This window comes from Durotheca rogersii (assembly GCF_024521655.1).
Source record: "Durotheca rogersii strain YMJ 92031201 chromosome Unknown GGS23scaffold_1, whole genome shotgun sequence".
In the NCBI taxonomy this organism is placed as follows: domain Eukaryota; kingdom Fungi; phylum Ascomycota; class Sordariomycetes; order Xylariales; family Xylariaceae; genus Durotheca; species Durotheca rogersii.
In genome coordinates, this window is record NW_026251232.1 from 1,590,959 (window position 1) to 1,609,367 (window position 18,409).

Genomic DNA, 18,409 nt, shown 5'->3' on the forward strand with positions numbered 1-18,409 from the left:
TGTGTCTTTTCGCCGCTGCGAGCCTGCGAGATACGCTCGTGGCGGCGGAATGGGAAACAATTCGTCTCTCCATCCTGCGGGATCACGAGGTAAGCCACTTTGGTTGCCCAGGCGTGTAACTCGTTCGAGCACGCGCGTCCGAGCAGATCTCGCGGGTATACAACTCCGACGCACGGATTCTGGCTAGGCATCTTGGGTGCTGAGAAGTGAAGCTGGGCACGCCGCCCCTTTTTCCTACTAGGGCAGCCACTCACGTGTCGAATACATGGGCGTATGTTGTGATATCCGATTCCTTTTTTTATTCAGAGGGGCGTAGACATTTCCATCCTAGATGCCTGCATTGCTCTGGCATCAACCTAGTCTCTATCCCCCTTCCTCTCGCATCCCCATCCTCGCATCGCCACACCCCCCGCCTCCTGATTATATCCTAAACGCGAGCCCCTCGTCCGCCTGCACCTCGCCGCGCCCGAAGCGGTCCCACCCCTTCCGCACGTCCTCCATGCCCTCGCCCCAGGTGACCCGGAAGCCGGGAAGACCCTCGCGTCGCAGCTTCGCCCACGACCCACCCACCACCGCCGCGTACCCGTCCTCGCCGAGCCGGCGCACCGCCTCCGTCAGCATGTCGTCGGCGTTGACGCGCACGACCTCGAACGGCGGCGGCGGCGGCGGCGGCGGCTCCTTGGCCTCGGCCGGAGCCGGGGGTGCGGACAGCGACGCCTCGTCTGGGAGCTCGCCGCCGACGGCGACGAGTCGCACGCTCGCGCACCCCGCGGCGGCGAAGCCGGCGGCCCAGCGGCCGGACGCGCCGCGGCGCCCGCCGAAGTCGCACAGGACGACGGAGTCGGGCGGGCCGACGCCGAGCAGGGCGGCGGGGCCGGCGGGGCCGTCGTCGGGGCCGCCGAGCACCACTACGCGGTCGTAGAGCCCGGTGGCGCGCGCGAAGGCGGCCGAGTGCTCGCTCGCGGCGGCGACGAGAGCGCGGGGCCGGCCGACGCTGGCCGGCGCGTCGCGCCGCAGCACCCAGGCGAAGGACAGCCCGACCTTGGACGCCGGGGCGAAGCTGACGACGGTAGCGCTGGCGAGGTCGAAGCCGGCGGGGTTCGCGGGAGGGGGGGGCGGCGAAGGCGCGGGGGCCGGCGCCGGCGAGAACACGACGAGCGCCATCAGGTACGCCGTCAGGTGCATGCAGCGCGCGATGGAGTCGTAGGCGACGCCGGGGTCGCGGCGCTCGATCTCGGCCTCGAGGGCGGCGGCGGCGGGGGTGCCGGCGCGGAAGACGAGGTAGCGGTTGTAGATGGGCATGAGGGGGCGGCGGTAGGCGTTGGTGGCGACGAGGAGGCGCGGCTCGGGGCCGGAGCTAGCAGCAGCGGCGGCGTCGGCAAACTCGAGGTCGAGCGCCAGCGTGCCGAGGGGCAGGTAGCCCCAGACGAAGCTGCCGTCGGGGACGGCGGGCAGGGTCGAGCGCAGCACGCGCGCGTAGCCCCAGCAGTTGATGCGGCCGTAGGCAGCCGCGTCGTCGTACGGCGCCGGCGTGCCGGCCGGCAGCGGGTGCACCCCCCACCAGCCGAACAGGTCGCCGAACCGCGCGTACGTGAAGTTGTTGGCGGTGATGGAGAGCACGCGGGTGCGGACGCGGAGCGAGCGCGGGCCCAGCGCGGGCAGGCGCGAAAGCGTGAGGTGTGGGAGCGGCACGAGAGCCTGCGAGTAGAAGTTCTGCTTCGAGAGGATCTGGACCACGGGGACCTCCTCGTCGTCGGACGCCATGGTGGGTGGTGGGTGGTGGGTGGACGGCGTAGGCGACGGAGCTTGGGCCTAGAGAGTAGGGGGGGTAGAGAGTAGAGATAAGAGATACCTGGAGACAGAGACAGACAGAGACAAAAAAAGACGTTCGGAGTCGTTCCCAACCCCGACTTTATATAGGTATCTGCCCGTACCTGCACCCGAGTCTCCGTCGGGACTCTCGTGATTAGCTCCGTTGATTAGTTCACCTTGATTAGTTACCTGAGTTGGTTACCTAGATTGGTTATGTCCGCTGCCTACCGTTGGGGTCACATCTCACGCGCCAAGCTGCTTACCCGTTCGTTGTCTTTATTTTCAGTGTCGAACATCGAATAGGCATGTAGCGGCGACGATGTCATCCTCGGTAAGCTCCCTGGGGTAGTCGGTATGTTAGGTTGTAACCTGTCTCTTCTCTGGTCCGCATAGCTCCATCCGCTTCCCTATCCCCCCACCAAGCTCCGCAACGTGCCCGCACGTACAGGCGCGTAGCGGAGAGGGATTCCGCCGACGCCAATCTCCCCCCCCCTCTGGTCAGCCAGCGCCCCATCGACGAAACCCGGCCTCCTCGCCCCCCCTGCCACCCCCCCCCTCCCACGACAATCTCCGACCAATGCCGCCAGAGGGACCCCCCAGCTGTTGCTCGTGCAACCGGACCACGAGGAGCGCCGACCAGGCTTGCCGCAAACCCCGCGTATATGCAGTGTCTATCTATGCCTGCCCACCTTGCCATACCGACATGGTTCGATGGGATATCCAGCTAAGCACATCCACACCACGACCCTTCTCCTCGCTTGGCGGTCTGCCTCGCATTGGCACCGACGTACGGGCAGACGGGGCGAGCGAGCGAGCTCCATCGCGGCCAATCTCGGCCGGGCCCCCCTCCGCGGACCGCGTCGCCGGGGGCGCCAACGGCTCGTCGTCGAGCGCTAAGCGGGCTTTACGCAGGTACCTCTATCATACGCCGTAAAGATACCTAGGTCCACCATATACCTACCTACCTACCTACTCCCAAGACCTGCTTTCCACCTCCTGCACCTGTTGGCGCGAGCACCCGGGCGGGAACCCGCAGCGCCCTCGCTCTCGGACCTGACCTACCTACGTCAACGTCTCCTATCCGGCCAGGCCAAGCCAAGCCAAGCCAAGCCAGCAAGCTTCCATCTTCCCGGCCATTCTCCACGCGCCCCAGAAAGAAAGAAATAAAGATAATAATAAAAAAGACGCGAATGCGAGGTACGCCGTCGCTTACACCCCCCAACCGACGGTAGCACACACGCACGCACCCCTGGCTTAGCGGACCCCGCCCCCGGACGAGTCGCCGTCGACGGCGCGATAATTGTCCCGCCGGGCCGCCGTACTCAGTCCTTTCTTCCCCGCCTGCCCCCGTCCACCCTCCCCTCTCCCTCGCCTCTCTTTCACCACCTTCGTCCGCCTTTGCTTACCTATTACGTAGATTGGGAGAGCTACGTGGGAACTGAGGTTGCTCTGCTGGGGAGCAACGGAATGTGGGAAGAAGAGGATGAATTGACTGACTCGCTAAGTAGGAAGGAAATGAACAAAGGAGATGCGAGCTACCTATATACACACAATGGGGAGCTGCGAGCTATGTTATGTAAGGGCCCAGCTGGGAGCTAGGTTAGGTAGGCGAGCAACCAGAGAAGAAGTAGGTAGAGAGCTGGGTATAGGTGGTTCTCTACGTGACAGTACCTAAGCGGCGGAGAGCTATATATATAGCACTTGGTCGCTCTCGTTCGCTTACCTAGTTCTTTCGTAGCCTCACGCCTTAGACATGTCACAGTCATCTTTGATTGATCTCTCCCGGCCCGCACCTGTCTTGCTCGTTCGTACGCGCGCAAACCCGCACACCTGACCGGAGCTCACCTGAAAAAGCTACGTGACCATATATATCTATGCGTGGGTGTATATATATGTGGGCGGGAGAGCAGCCACTTGCACGTGCATCTGCCCAACCTAACAGGCTCACGCTCACGAAGTAGTAACAATAGGCAGGTGAAAAGAAAGGAAAGGGGGAGGGGGCTTCACCCACGCCCTCGAGGGGGGATGGAAGAGCCGACGCGCCGCGCGCCTACGCACATACTAGTACTACACGCCACGAGCCCGAGGAGCGAACCGGAGGACGGGTCGACTTGTGCATATTTCAATTTACGCGCGGCCCGAGCTCGCGTCGTGGGTGTTAGCATTTCTCGCATCTAGCTAGCTAGTCTTCTCTCGCCTCGCCCTGTCTCCCCCATTCCCCTCGCCCATCCTCTCACGAAGGAATGACTTCCCCTCCGCGTCTACGGACCTAGTATGCAGCGCCCGGCCGAGAGAGCAGACGCGCAGCCTGGCGCCGCGACGTGACGCCGGAGGGGAGTATGGGTGCAGTGCCATTCGTGTAGTTGCAGCGTAGGCGGGACCGGGAGGAGAGAAGGGAAAACAGAGAGAGAGCTATTCTCGCGCGCGGGCAGGGCAGGGCACGACTGCTGCACCCTAGCCCCTTCGATTACCAGATATCCGCGCGGACATCCACTCCTTGGTATAAAACCCTTAGCCAGGGAACTTCCGGCAAATCGTAGGAAAAGAGAATGAAACGAAAAAAAAAAAAAGTGAAGAACTGGGAGAATACTCCTCCATGTATCATCGCGATCCCACCCTACCCCTTAAACGCCATGTCACTCGTACATGTATCCTCTTGCTTCCTTTCTTCCGTTCTTCCTCCCTCGCGCCTCTCTCTAATGCGAGGGCACCGTCAGAATCGGCGTTCCCGAGGGTAGCTGACCCGCACATCTGCCGGCTATCGCCGCCGAGCGTCCCGTTGCGTAGTCGTCGGGATTAAATCTGTCGGGCTAGAAGGGACGCGGCTCCGCCGCGTGCAGATTCTTAGTCCAGCGCGGCAGCTTCTTAGTCTGCTCGTATAGCCGGCCGCAGTTGGCGCAGAGGGACTAGTAGACATCGACCGTTAGCTGCGTCTGTATTCTCTCTACGTCTCGCGAGACTCTTGCCTTCCGACGTCGCACTAGGCCGGAGAGAGAGATCAAGAAAAAGAGAAGGAGACGAGAAACGCGAAGAAGAAAAAAAAAAAAAGGTCGCTTACCCTAGGACCCCACGGCCCGTCCCGCACCGCCCAGACGGCCGTGCCCCAGACGCGGCAGTGCGTGCACCGCCAGCTCAGCCGCTCCTGGTCCGTCAGCGTCCCGCCGCCGCCGTACCCGACGTCCGGGGTGATGCGGCCGCCGGGCGTCCCCGACCGGCCGAGCGGGCTCAGGCTGCGGAAGCGCCGCTTCTTCTTGGACCGCTCGCCGCGGCCCATCCGCTCCTCCTCCACCTCGCCGCCGCCGCCGAAGCCGCCGAAGCCGCCGAAGCCCGGCATCCCCGCCACCATGCCCGTGTTGCTGCTGAACCGCGCCGTCTCCCTGCGGAGGCGTCGGATCTGCCTCTCCCGGTCCACTTCCCGCTTCTCCATCTCCTCCTTCGACAGCACCTCCACCTTCGGCTCCCACTCCTCCGCCAGGTGCTCCGGGTCGTACCGCCACCCCGCGTCCGCCCCGTGGGCCGCGTCGTTCGGGAACTCGCTCCGCACCCCGCCCCACCCCGCCACCAGGCCGCCCGCCTCGCACGCCTCCTTCTTCAGCCGCAGCACCGCCTCGTAGATGGCGTGCGTCAGAGCCGGGACCCATTCCCCGGCGAGCCCCAGGTCCGCGCACGTGATCTTGGCGAACGCCTCGGCCGTGCCGGGGGGGTGAAGCAGCGACCACTCGAACTTGTCCGTGTACAGCTGGGAAGACAGGTTCACGTTGAGGGAGACGACGCACCGGTACGTGTCGTCCGGATTCAGCTCGTCCGAGTCGGCCGGGATCGGCGTTGCCGTCGCCGTTATCTCCGGCACCTGGGAGCCTTTCTGGGGTGGTTTCGTGGGGGTGTCGAGGCCGACGTCGGGGCCGTTGCGCAGCGGAGTCTCGGTGGCGCGCAGGGAGAAGGGGAGTGGCGTAGCCGGGGTGACGGGAGTGTCGCGTGAAGCAGACGGCGGAGCCAGGCTAGCGCCGTTCGCCGGTGCCCCACCGTCCTCGGAGTGGAAGAGCGGATGCAGAGCGACGCCAGCATACTCCTCGAGCTGGGTTCGGATCTGCTTACTGATCTCGGCGGCGACGGCTAACTGGTTGTGGAGATCGAGGTCTTGGACAAGGGACATTGCGAATTGATCGGTAGTGATCAAGGTCTCGTGCAAGTTCCACAGGAAGATGTCTCTGAGCTTGTAGGGAACTGTCATCTCGCCGGGCTTGTACAGGGCCGGGTCCATGTGCGGAGGCGGCTGGTTGACGCCCCGAGGAAGTGGGTAAGGTGGCATCGGCAGGAAGGCGGGGATGTCGACGTCGATGCGGATGGGGATGAGGGTTACGGGCATGGCGGCCTGAGCCTGGTTGTTGAGATCGGATCGGGCCTTATTCTTTAGCATCCAATCCCGCCAGATGCCCTGGACTTCGACCGGAGCGTTGGTCTCCTTCCCGAACTTGTCGCTGGGATCGACGCGAGAGGTGCTATCCTCGCGCCTCAGACTGCGCAAGCCGGTAGGCCGCCTACGAGAGTCCTCATCGTCGTCGTCGTCGTAGTCGTAGCCGTCTTCGGCGTAATTGATCACGGTAGTGCCGCGCTTCGTCGTTCGCGATACGGGGCCGGCGGGTGCGGAAGAAGAGTGGATGACGGGAGTGAGGAGAGAGTTGTTGTAGACGCGTAGTCGTGGCGCATAAGCCGAGAGATAGGCTTGAGGAGCACTTCGGGTCTCCATGTTGAGCGGTAGAGGGCCTGTTTATGTCATCTCATGCTAGTGACGACCAATTCCAGGGGTTCTGTGCCGAGGGCCTCGTCGAGGGGCCCAGTCCCAAGGCAGACGGGGGGAGGGCGGTAGTGGGCGAGACGCCCTCGAAAAAAGGAGACAGAGAGGAAGAGCAGAGAAAGAAAATAGAAACAAAAATATGGTGTAACAATAGTGGTGTGTATTGTGGGATTTGCTGTGGGAAGAGCTGGTCGGACCGAAACGAGATCCTTTCACGGGAGTGCGGGTTGCGCGAAGGGGATCGGGCGGCGGTATAGGGTTGTGTATGCAGTTGTGTAGATTTGATGTATCGAGCATGGATTGATTGCTTCCCGCGAGACGAGAGGGTTTGTCTCGTCGCAACGCGTCTCGTAAAATCTCCCAGCCAAATCCGCCTATAGACAGGGTCCCCCAGCCACACGGGCTGGGCTGAAAAAAAAAATGCAAAAAAGAGGATAGGATCACGTGCAACACCCACCACTAGCCACATCAGACACACTGGCCTGTCCTTGTGTTCGGTACCCAATCTCGTCGCCTAGCTACCTGTCTGTTAGCACCTTAGGTACCTATATTTAATGGTATCTGATGCCCGAGGTACCTAAACAAGGTGCTCAAGGTGCTTGTGTAGTAGCAGATCAGTAGGTTACTTAACGAAGGATAGGTTCGATTTCTAACAGCGCTACTTGGTAGTCTTCGCTACTTAGCTCATCTGTAGCATGCTACATGCCTGGTACAATTGCTATAGGCACGGCGCAGATACAGGTAGGTAAAGCCTGAAGGCAAGCGGAGGTCGCTGAGGATCAGAACAGGAATGAGGTGCTGCTTAGACATTAAATGCTATGTATATGGGCTCTAAGTGAGCGGTCGTCTCGGTAGATCCGTCTCTATCGAATACAACATCCTGCCACTAGGTGCGCTGCTGTACTATACTGAGAATGCTGATTCGCTTCGCCGTCGTGGTTATCCTCCCCCTCAATACATAAATCTAGACGCTGTCCACTGCTCTCCAGCTTCCTCCTCGGCACTACCAGAAACTCGACGAAAATGAAATGGCAGCCATTCTGTCAACTGCCCATACATATATAGAGAATGGTCCGGGGGGATCACAAAAAAATATTAAACCTCTACGTAGGATCCCGTTTCCCCTTCGGCCCCCTTCGCCTTTTTTTAAAACGAATCACCCATTACATCCGTGACAGAATCGTAACCTAGAAACTCCTATACGCCAGCCGTTGGAGGTATCGTGCTATCCCCTGTCCTCTCCCCGCAGCATCGTACTTCAAGCCCTGCTCATCATCGTAGGCTGGCTCGCGTGCTCCTGCCGCGCTCCTCTGCTCGCTGCTTCGAACTAGTCAACGACATCCAGTCATCCCACTCTCGGCTGATTTCCATCAGTACCGCGCCCATCACCGTGGCGCTGGCCATCAGCCCGTGCCCCTCGCCTTCGAGCACGCGAACCTCGCATCGCCGCATCGTCTTCCCCAGCCACTTGACGTTCTCGACCGGGACGCGGGTGTCTCGGCTGCCGTGGTGGATGATGACGGGCCGCGTTATGTCCACATAGCGGAAGCCGATCGTGTGTCGCCGCTCCAGGCAGACGAGCAGATCCACGGCCGGATTGGCTCCTGTAGTGGCGAGCTCCCAAATCGCGTGGGTAAGTCGTAGATCGTACGTCGTCTGCCTCTCCTTGTCCGCCATGGCGTTGGCGGCAGCTGCAATCACCGAGGTCTGCGGGTTGAACTCGTTGTCGCCGGGTCGATAGCGGTCCATGTTTTCGCTGGCGGAAGGCGGAAAGGCTTTACCGTGCATGTCACCGAGCGCGATATTCTCCTTGTCCATACCCGGTACCGAGTCGCGGCCCTTGTTGGCCGCGTCACGCCCGGCCGGCGCCGACTTCCGCTTGCTGCGGCGGGGGTTGTTCTTCGGTAACGAACTCGTGATAGAGCTGCTAGTGGCCGTCATGAACGAGCTATTCGCTGCCTTGAGGAAAGGAGTGGGGAGGGCTCGGAGAATCCGCTGGGACGTAGGGATCGCATTGGTAGGGGGCATAGCTTGCGAGGTTCCAAACACGTTCATCTGCGATGGCGGAATCCACGGAGCCAGCAGGTGGATGCGCCCCCGGATATGCTGTGGCATACGGAGTGCCGTAGCGAGGGCGTAAATGGCGCCAGCCGAATGCGCGAGGATGGAGAACTTGGTGATCTTGAGCGCCTGGCAGATGGCGTAGACATCATCTGCAATCCGTTAGCGTTCTCGCCTGAGATACTCGTTAGCCACCCGAGAAGATGAACATACCGGGCCAGCTGAGGGGTGTCGATGTCCCGTCGGCGTAGGACTCGCTGTCGCCTACTCCAGGACGGTCGGGGGTGATGAGTCGCAGTTTAAGCGTTAGCGCCAGCTCATCGTAGAATGCCGTAATATATCTGGTTAGTCCCATCCCCACGCAACAGAACACTGCTGAACCTTCGGCGTCACCGACTTCCGAGAACGATATGACCCTGCCGGTCTGGGGATGCCGGATCTTCTGGGACAATCTCGGCGAGCACAGATAGGACTCGACGGCATCGTCGATAGAATCGGCACTTCTCGGCCGTTCGTAGCCGACCACGGGCTCGGGAGTGGTGGATCCCTTTGGTTTCTCGAATGGCTCTGGACTCTTCGGTCCCGCTGAGAGACGCTTGAGGCGCGAGCTGCTTCGTTTCGGCCGGATCCCGTCGCCCGCGTCCGGGGTCGTGCGGCCCGACTTCCTACGGTCGGAGCTGTGCGCGCTGCGTCTTCTGCTCTGCCCTACGGCGGGAAAGGGCGCGCCGTCCTCGAAACCAGTTCCGTCGTTCGAATACGACCTCGACCGATGGTGCGTGATACTGCTATTATCCTGGTTCTTCCGCGGAAGAGGGACGCTCGCTCTCGTAGAGGGTGGCATGTCGGGTGCGACGTCGTCTTTCCTCTTCCTCGTCTCCGTCTCCGAGTGAGCACGACTCAGATGCCGTCGGCTTGGCCGAGAAGCGTCGCGGGACCGACTGTGCTCGGGGTCTTCTGGGATCGCATCGGAAACCCAGCCGTCGCCTTCTCGCCTCGAGCGCGAAGACCTTTGCGACGACCTCTTCGGATTCGGATTCGGCCCCGCCTTACGCAAGGAGGAGTCGCGAGCCGGAATCGGCCGCTGGAAGTTGCTGCCGTCGATGGGCGGACTTAATTCGGGCATGCTTTCCTTGACTGGTGAATCGCCTGGCTCCTCGCGGATGGGAGTCTCGGCCAGGATGCTATCAGGCCTAGGCGACAAACCGCTCAGACTGTTTGTTTTGCTACCAGTGGTGCCGGAGCTGAGCCGCTTCTTCTCCGATTCACTGGCGCGCAAGCGTTCCTTCGAGCTCATGTACATCAAGCCCTTCTGACTGCGGGACTGCTTCTTCCCCCAGCTGTCGTGCGATTGCTGTCTGCGCAACTCGGGAGTGGGTGGCACGCCGCGTTCAATCGAGAGATTTCCGATGCTGCGTGTATCATCGTGCGAGGACACGGAGCCCTTCGAGGACGGCCGAGAGGAGGTGCGCAGTAGGGACTTCAAGCCACCAGAGGACTCGCGACGGGGGGATTTCGGGGCAGTGAGCGGAGAGAAGCCGGACGGCGGTTTGGCTGTTCGAATCGTGGGGGAACTCGCGGCCAGTTCGTTGATGTCGATTTCCTCCTCTTGGAGTCGGCCCAATTTGTGGGAATGGGAAAAGGCTCCGTAGTCGACACCGAAACTGCCCTCTCCCGGCGAACGCGGCAGGCCCAACGTGGGATTATCGAAATGTCTGCTCGCCGGCTTCGAAATGACGGAGAGACTGGTGATTAGAGATGAGATGACTTCGGGAGAGGCTGGGGGAGTGGCGACCCGATCTTTGTCACCATCGCGCAGATGCAGGTGCATAGAGGGATCGATGGGCTTCCTTCGGGATTGTTGATGGGATTGACGAGAAATAGGGGGAGGCTGTCCGGAGGCGTAATCCATGGCGGGCGTACGCAGGGCGTCGATCGAGGCAGCGGGGGGCTGACAATGTTCTGGCTAAAAGTCCGGTACGGGTTTTACCTGCGTGTTTCTGTTTGCTGCAGCCGGCAGGAGTAGTGTACCGCCACGCACAGCTCCAGAGGGATGCGGACGAGCGGGCGAACGGGTGGGTGTGTGTGATGTGTAGGAGGACGAGCGCGGGCGTTCAGACAGGCAAGGTACGCAAAAGTGTCTGCGGAGAGGACGGGACGCAGGGAAGGGGGAGAAAGGCAGATCCAGTCAATGCAGCCTGTAGGTAGGTCAATACCGAGACGGACTCGCTGCAGGTTCCAGAACTGGAACGGGCGCTTAGACCCGGGGGGGACAGCTGGGACGACGGGAGACGACGTATCTGTCTCGTAAGAGGAACAAGCTCTCCTCAGTTACGTCTCACACGCAGCTATATGCGACATCTAGCATCAATCAGGGGGAGGAGAGCGTCTTAAGAGGATAGTGGTAGCCGTGGGCGTCGGCGGCGCGCTAGGCGAACGGGGGAAGATGGAACGTTGTCTAGAGAGGTGTACAATGCTGGTGTGTTCGATGTGTGTGTGCGGGTGTGTGTGTATGTGTGTGTGTGTGTGTGCGCGAAGGATGGACGGATTTTTCCGCCGCTGGTTCGTATGGGAAGAATTTTTGCGAAGCGGCAGAAGCTTTGGCGAGTTTAGAGTCAGGGGAAGAAGGGCGATTGAATCAAGCTGGTCATATTCCCATGGTTACTAAACGTCGGTATTATTATTGTTATTATGACATGTATTAGGTAGGTAATGTACCCACGGAAGCGTGTAGGTAGGTACCTACCTACCTACCTACCTCCTAACCGAACCTACCTAGACCTACCAAGACCTCCTCCTAACTTGCCAACCTACCTGCCTATAACGAATACGCAACATACCTTATGTGATAGAGGATCGAGGGAGGCATTGGAGTTATTATCGAGGCATCCTGCCCATCCATGCACCCGAGCAAGCTCAGATGGAACGGGATAAGGGGATCACCAATCGGGTAAGGCGGGCGACCTGTGCCCATTAGAGAGTATGCATATAGTATGAGTACACGCCACGCACGCTCGCCTTCACCTTAGCTCGGGGCTCCCCCATCCCACATCTCAGAGCCGGCTCTGGGTAAGGTGCTAGAACGCAACGAGATAAGCGCGTTGCGTCGACACATGCCTCATACACATCAGCCATATAACATCGCGTACCTACGCCTTACCGAACCTGCCCCCTCCCACCCGTATCGACGCCGGGCCCCTAGCCGTGAAGGTAAACGACCTTACCTCGGAACGTACGATGTGTGTGATGCACCGCGCGGTGCAATGCCGCCTACGTGCCGCCCTCTATACCTCCTACTGCCTAGCTCGCAGTCGACACGCACGCACATCAGGCTTCGCTTCGATCGGACAGGCTGTGTGTGCTACGACGACAACGACGGGCTGCGAGTGGGCAATGGCTGCGTCAATCTCGGCCCCAGTCGACTGCTGCAATAACACCTAACATAAGACGATAATATTCGCCGGGAATTCGACGGGATGGGGAGCGCCCGGATGGAACCCCAGAGCTAAGGTACGACGTAGCACCCACCCAGAGCACCCTGCAGGTGCCTGCAGGGTTTCCTGCGGTGTTCTGCGGGTGATTCCTGTACGTTCTGCGGATGTATGTCCATGTGTATGGACGCATGCGGCATGTATGTACGGTGGATAAGGCACCCCATATGAGTATACCTACTGCCCACGTATAACACCTAGTGGACAATACCTCCTAATACCTCGTGTCGATGTGGACATGGAGTGGGACCTTATCGCTACCCACGCTGCCAGCGGGACGATTTGAGAATGGAGCCTGGGACGAGGTCGAAGAAGGGAGGGGAAGGGGTGACAAATACCTGAGGGTTACATAACCTGATGAGGCTACTCTCGTTATTGTGACTCGTCCGTCTGGTGGAGGCACACGCGCACATAGGTACATACGACTACTCTCCAACACTATGGACATTTTCTACAACGTAGGTATCCCCTCCGCCCATCACCCCTTTTTTCCCTCTTCCTTCATGCCATCTCTCAGGATTTAATCGTAAATATATTTATAGGCGTCACATCTCGCATGCAACGCCGGTATGTACATGCAGGGCCTAGATGTGATAACTCAGGTATCCGCCCAGGTAGGTAGGTAGATCGCCAGTCTGAGCTCCCTTACCTTCTCCTGCCTCCTTCGGACGGGGTTAAGGACTTGGCGTGTTGGCCCTCTACCTCTCTTCATACCCTCCTTCGGACAGGGGAGTACCTAAGGCACCTACAGCCTCTGAGCCCACTACAAGTAACCTCTCAACATCAGATATTTCCAGGTACAGACACATCAGCGCGGGAATCGTCTGAAGAGGCTGAGCCCATACAAGACTTGCAATTACCACCAGTCTTGGGCTCCCCAATCGCCGTACGACCGGGGTGCCACCGCACACGACCGGTACCGCCTCCTGAACCTGCCACCGGAGTCTGCCTCCAAGTATGATCGGGATGGCCAACGCTGGCGATTGCCCAACGATGTGCCGAAGAGGACGTCAACACTCTCCCCGGGAATATGCGACTTCGTTTCAGGATATGCATGTCAAGATCAGAGTAGCATCGAATGTTGCGACCGTCGCAGCCATGGAGCCCTTCTCGCGGTTTCTTGCGCTCGTACGCGAGGCCTTTGGCTTTGGGACACCGGCAAGGTGGGGAGAGAGCGGCAATCAGCTGCACCAGCTTGGATTACTTGGGCAGGATTACCTACATTCGGCGGGGCATGACGGCTTCGAGACGGCATCACATACCTACTTACCTACCGACATATATCCAAATACCAGCCATGCCAGACAGAAGCCAGAAATGCAAATTGGGCATTGCCGGCAAAATGTAGGTACCCGCCCCGGCTTGTACATTGAAAAGACGGGCGCCAAAATAGGGAGGCAATCAATTTTACAATGCGCTACTGCTCTGCGATGGTGCTAGTCACGGCCTAGAATCGGGGGAAGATTCTAGGGTTAAAGGCGTGGGGGGGAGGGGGGTTAGACAAGCCCGCCGTCTCTGTGCATACAGACCTATATTGATAGCTCTATATGCCAACAAATTGATACCCTAGCAAATTGGCATCCACGCTATTGTACGTTTTCACGATAGTTAGGCTCTTTTGCCGGAGTGAGAGCAAAAGTTGACATGGGTAATGCGAAGAAAAAGGAAAGGAAAAAAGAAAAAAAAAAGGAGAGGGAGAGCAAGGGGGAAACGCGTACCTCTACTATACAGCTATCCGCATGCCCCGGGCGTCGTAGCTCCGCCACATTTTCCCCCGGAATTCTCGTTCGGGAGCTCATCGTCCTCCTGGTTCCCTGACGACTACTTCCCACCCGGGCATCAAGCCCGAAACCGCCCGCGTAAATCGAGGAAGAGCGAGAGGCGAAAGAAGAAGAGCAGGGGAACTCCCTGTTTCTCTACGCCGTCCGCAATCTACGAGAAACCCACCATTCGCATCCTGCTGCTACTACACGTAGTAGGTATCTCGCCCTCCCTCGTGGCATCGCGCGCAGACATTCCCGCAATCCCCAACCATCGAGATGATATCCGCCTCGCTGCCGTATCGCGTCTTGATTCGTCCCAGCTGTCAGTGACCAAGCGGCCAGGCTTGCAATGTGACCACTGATCGGCGGGAGGCCGGAGATTATCGCCTGTGAGCGACCTCGTGCCGGATCCTCCCCCTAGATTGTCTCTTGGGCTGACAATTTTGCATGCGAGAGCCGCACAGAGCTTCCCAATTTCGATGGGTTCATGCGTGGTAGTCGGCAGGAGATGAATGATAGGCGGCCTGCAAATCCCGCTTGGCAGGTGAAACTTGCCAGTACACGATGGACAAGCGCACCCGTTGACCTGTATCTCTACCAACCAGGCCGCGGGCTAGACTTTAGGAATATCGACTCATCCCGGGTCGATAATTGTCACCATACCCCCCTCCTACTCGTAAGGAGTCTGTTGTGCTCTGCTATACTATACCTACTACGTAGGTAGTAGACGCGAAGCCCAGGATTCCGCGAATTGGGAACCTTCCAACCGTCTTACGTGCATGCGCGCATGTCCTGGGCTTCGGTTAAGCACCGGCGGCGATGTCGCCCCAGCAAGGCTACGTGGATGGCGCTAGAAAGGTAGGTAGTGAATGTAGCGCCATACGGCTGCCATCACAGCGTCCCTTTCGGTGCTACGGCTTACATAGCACGCTACCTACACCTACGTTGTAAGGCGATGGGGGCCATGCTACGCGTACGTTGCCATCCAACCGGCGTTGCGCCGTCTCGGGGAGATGACAACGTCGCAACTGTTCACTTCGACGATTCGCCATCTGCAAGGAATAACCTTGAAGCCCGTTGCTACAAATCGGACATGACATCCACCCACACGTGCTAAACGGAACCAACTTTTGTCAACATGCCAGACACGGCACGGCACGGCACTTATACCTACAGCACGCAGGGAACTCCGACTTCGCACATTCGCTTCGCTGGAGAGCATCGCACCAGCTATGATGCAAGCCCCATCGGCCGGTTGCTGCACGCAGACGCAAGGGAGCCCTCGCCGGTGGAGGAGGCTCAGGAACAAAACGCTTTCGCTAGGGAGATGCCCCACGATCCTAGCCCATCCGCGGCCTGCAACAGCACCGTGAGATGCTTGGCATCTCAGCCCATACTTCGGTCGGGTTAAGGACCCCCGACAGGGTTGACAGGGACGGGGATATCGCCCAGCGAGGAGCCAATCGACGTCCACCAAGTGCTTCGATACAGGCATCGAACGAATGGCAACACGACATGTCACATACGTCATTGCGCTGGCAAGGAAGGAAAAAAAATCATCGTCAGGATTATCGGGCGTTAACACATATCGTAGCCAAACGCAGCAAGTAACCGGGTCCTCGAGGAATTCACCGTTGTTGCTCCGTAGTACATTTAATGTTCATGGGTCCGGGGTTGACGGAATGCTCAACTGAACACATTTATCTAGGAAAACACCGATTTACCCTCTCATCGCCATTTCTCGCCGTGCCAAGTCCGGCTATCTAACCAAGATGGACGTCATACTCTCGGTCCCCATCATCTCGTACTTTGGCGGGCCCATGCTGAGCTCGTGGTCGGGCTCGATGAATTTACTCTTCTTCTATATGACCTGGACGACTCTCGTCTTGTCACACCCGGCTTGGAAGATCGAGTTGGTCGGCACGGTGGCGGTGCGCATAGTCTTCTGGCTAGCACCGTCGCTCGCCTTCTTATTATTCGACACCCTGATTCCGAGCCTCGCGGAGCCCATAAAGCTGTACGGTTCGGCGTCTCTGCCGCGACGCAATGCGGCCTCCCTCCTCCGGCAGCTCCTCCTCGCAATCTTCAACCTCGCGCTCACGACCGCGGTGCAAGCCGGCATCTCGTTTGGCGCGACGACGGTCCTGCGGCACCCGCTCTTTAGAGCTAGCACGAGGTTACCGCTGCCGTGGCAAATCCTAAAGCATATCTTGATGCTATACACGGCACGCGAAGTGCTCACCTACTATATCCACCGGTATGTGCTCCACTCTCGCGGTATATTCGCCAGGCTGCATAGCGCATATGCGCATGCCCACAAGAGAGCTTCCCCGTACGCGTTGATGGTGTACACGGATCACCCGCTGCCGCTCCTCCTCAGTCGCACGTTGCCCGTGTATCTCCCGGCCGTGGCCATACAGCCGCACCTGCTCACCTACTTCCTCTTCACCATCCTGACGACACTCGAGGAGATGTTGTCCATGTCGAGCTATAGCATCGTGCCGGGGATCGTTATGGGTGGGATCACGCGTCGCACGGCGGCCCACTACGCGAGCGGCGGGCGGGGGAATTACGGGGCCTGGGGATTGCTGGACTGGATCAGCGGCACCAACGTAGGCAAGAATGCCGTGGAGGACGCCCAAGAGGAGGCCGAGAGGCGCGAGCCCGCGGAGCGGACACGCCAGGCGAGCAGCACGGGAAGCATAGTACAGGATGCCTTGGATGGGTTGAAGAAAGGTCGCAAGAGCCGGAAGCGGAGCTCTGACTAAAGGACGTGGTGTTCCTTTTTTTTTTTCTGGCCAAAGGATGATGGACGCGCTTATGATGAAAATGCAGCATGGGGGCATAGGATAACATACTCGGAGTTCTATCGACGAGAAGGACGGCGCAACTTCTAGATGGCTTGGGCAGGGATACATGTTTGTACCTAACCCACCAAGGATAGGTACGGGTGTACGTAGGTACTTAGGTAGTACCTGATAGCTTCAATTTCCTTATCGATAAAGACGGTCCACTACGGAAGTGTTGCAGCAAGCGCGGGTGTGGCGTCATATGCCGGGTACCTACCTAACCTACTCCCTCCTCATGTACTTAGCGGGGCAAGCAACAATCGGCATCGCCTAAGCCATGACTAGGTGCACAGCTACCTATCCTTCCTTCAGCTTATACCTCCCTCCATCTCCAACCACTACCGAACCTCTCTTTTTCCTACCTACTCCTTACTCTCTCGTCTCGCGGGAACTTCATTCTGCTAGGACTAGCATCAAGTCCCATCGCCCGAACGACATCCCTGATAGAGCAAACAAACACTACGCTATGTCGACGACGACCAACCCCGACCCGTCACCGGGCGCGCTCGCGTTCATCCCGCTGGAAGCCAACCCAGAGCTCATGACCGGCCTTCTACACCGGTTGGGGCTGAGCCAGGCGCTGCAGGTCCACGACGTCTACTCCATCACAGAGCCTGAGTTGCTAGCCTTCGTGCCCCGGCCCGCCCTCGCCCTGCTCCTCGTCTTCCCCGTCTCCGCCGTCTACGAGTCCTCTCGCCTCGCCGAGGACGCCGGCGTGCCCGACTACTCCGGCAAGGGCCCGGACGAGCCCGTCTTCTGGTTCAAGCAGACCATCCGCAACGCCTGCGGCCTCATGGGCCTTCTGCACGCCGTGTCCAACGGCCCCGCTAAGAACTTTATCGGTCAGTATCACCCGAGTCTCTGCCCTTCTCTCTCGAGCCCCATCTCTATGAAGGTGTGTAGGTATATACCTACTGCTGGTCGCTGTACTAACCCTCCCCTCCCCCCCCAACAGAGCCAGATACGCCACTGGCCAAGTTCCTCAGCACCGCGATACCGCTGGCCCCCGCCGAGCGCTCTACCCTGCTCGAGCGCGCCCCAGAGTTCGCTGCTGCTCATCGCGATGCCGCTGAGCAGGGCGCTACCGCGGCGCCAGACGCCCGCGACAACGTAGACCTGCACTACGTGTGCTTCGTGCGAACGGAGGACAGCGGCTCCGAAGGCGGCAGCGGCAACGGCACCCTGTGGGAGCTCGACGGTCGCCGCAAAGGCCCCATCGCTCGCGGCACCCTCGGCCCTGGGGAAGACGTGCTGTCGGAGAAGGCTCTGCTCTGGGGCCCCCTCAAATTCCTTGAGCGGGGCGGCGGTGATATGCGGTTCAGTTGCGTCGCCCTCGCCAGCGCGTTAGACTAACCGGAAGTGGACGGAGCGACCAGCAGCAAGGGAAGGTGGCTGAAGGGGAAGCGAGAGGGAGAGTAGGATGAAGGGGGGCGGATTATTGAGCCCTATGGTCGAGTATTGAGAACCTCAATCTCTTAATGATATAGAGCGGCGTAGAGGGCCGGAGGGCGCGAGGCTACCTGTTCGGCACGGCGGCAACTCGAAAAACCGATCGACTAACGATGTAACAAAGGCAAGCGCGTAGAGGAGAAAATGGTTTAGCATTTTCGTGCGTACGCACTGTATTTTACCCTAGGCCAT

At 59.4% G+C, this 18,409-nt stretch overlaps 5 protein-coding genes across 5 annotated transcripts; 2 read left to right on the plus strand and 3 right to left on the minus strand.

Moving 5' to 3' along the window:
• Window positions 1–202: 202 nt before the first annotated feature.
• Window positions 203–2,236, minus strand: GGS23DRAFT_608904 (uncharacterized protein). The gene has a single exon (XM_051520238.1). The coding sequence runs from the start codon at window positions 1,762–1,764 to the stop codon at window positions 421–423; it is 1,344 nt and encodes a 447-aa protein (XP_051376981.1). The 5' UTR covers window positions 1,765–2,236; the 3' UTR covers window positions 203–420.
• A 2,280-nt stretch (window positions 2,237–4,516) lies between these two features.
• GGS23DRAFT_20185 (SNF5-domain-containing protein) lies at window positions 4,517–6,689 on the minus strand. The gene is made up of 2 exons (XM_051511787.1): window positions 4,871–6,689; window positions 4,517–4,718 (listed from the first exon to the last, which is right to left on the minus strand). Exons 1-2 carry the CDS (start codon window positions 6,557–6,559, stop codon window positions 4,623–4,625), a joined length of 1,785 nt encoding a protein of 594 aa, XP_051376982.1. The 5' UTR covers window positions 6,560–6,689; the 3' UTR covers window positions 4,517–4,622.
• A 675-nt stretch (window positions 6,690–7,364) lies between these two features.
• Window positions 7,365–11,256, minus strand: GGS23DRAFT_544741 (alpha/beta-hydrolase). The gene is made up of 2 exons (XM_051514936.1): window positions 8,882–11,256; window positions 7,365–8,820 (listed from the first exon to the last, which is right to left on the minus strand). The coding sequence occupies exons 1-2, from the start codon at window positions 10,575–10,577 to the stop codon at window positions 7,880–7,882; spliced, it is 2,637 nt and encodes an 878-aa protein (XP_051376983.1). The 5' UTR covers window positions 10,578–11,256; the 3' UTR covers window positions 7,365–7,879.
• A 4,315-nt stretch (window positions 11,257–15,571) lies between these two features.
• Window positions 15,572–16,866, plus strand: GGS23DRAFT_20242 (uncharacterized protein). The gene has a single exon (XM_051511794.1). It carries the CDS (start codon window positions 15,692–15,694, stop codon window positions 16,685–16,687), a length of 996 nt encoding a protein of 331 aa, XP_051376984.1. The 5' UTR covers window positions 15,572–15,691; the 3' UTR covers window positions 16,688–16,866.
• A 368-nt stretch (window positions 16,867–17,234) lies between these two features.
• GGS23DRAFT_602123 (ubiquitin carboxyl-terminal hydrolase) lies at window positions 17,235–18,121 on the plus strand (the record flags this gene model as incomplete). The annotated part of the gene is made up of 2 exons (XM_051519284.1): window positions 17,235–17,610; window positions 17,724–18,121. 2 exons carry the CDS (start codon window positions 17,235–17,237, stop codon window positions 18,119–18,121), a joined length of 774 nt encoding a protein of 257 aa, XP_051376985.1.
• Between the last annotated feature and the right edge of the window lie 288 nt (window positions 18,122–18,409).

Coding starts and splice junctions, on each gene's coding strand:
- GGS23DRAFT_608904 (XM_051520238.1), bottom strand. CDS start 1,764: ATGGCGTCCGACGACGAGGAGGTCCCCGTGGTCCAGATCCTCTCGAAG.
- GGS23DRAFT_544741 (XM_051514936.1), bottom strand. CDS start 10,577: ATGGATTACGCCTCCGGACAGCCTCCCCCTATTTCTCGTCAATCCCAT. Junction 8,821..8,881: donor GACACCCCTCAGCTGGCCCG/GTATGTTCATCT, acceptor AACGGATTGCAG/ATGATGTCTACGCCATCTGC.
- GGS23DRAFT_20242 (XM_051511794.1), top strand. CDS start 15,692: ATGGACGTCATACTCTCGGTCCCCATCATCTCGTACTTTGGCGGGCCC.
- GGS23DRAFT_20185 (XM_051511787.1), bottom strand. CDS start 6,559: ATGGAGACCCGAAGTGCTCCTCAAGCCTATCTCTCGGCTTATGCGCCA. Junction 4,719..4,870: donor ACGGGCCGTGGGGTCCTAGG/GTAAGCGACCTT, acceptor GATGTCTACTAG/TCCCTCTGCGCCAACTGCGG.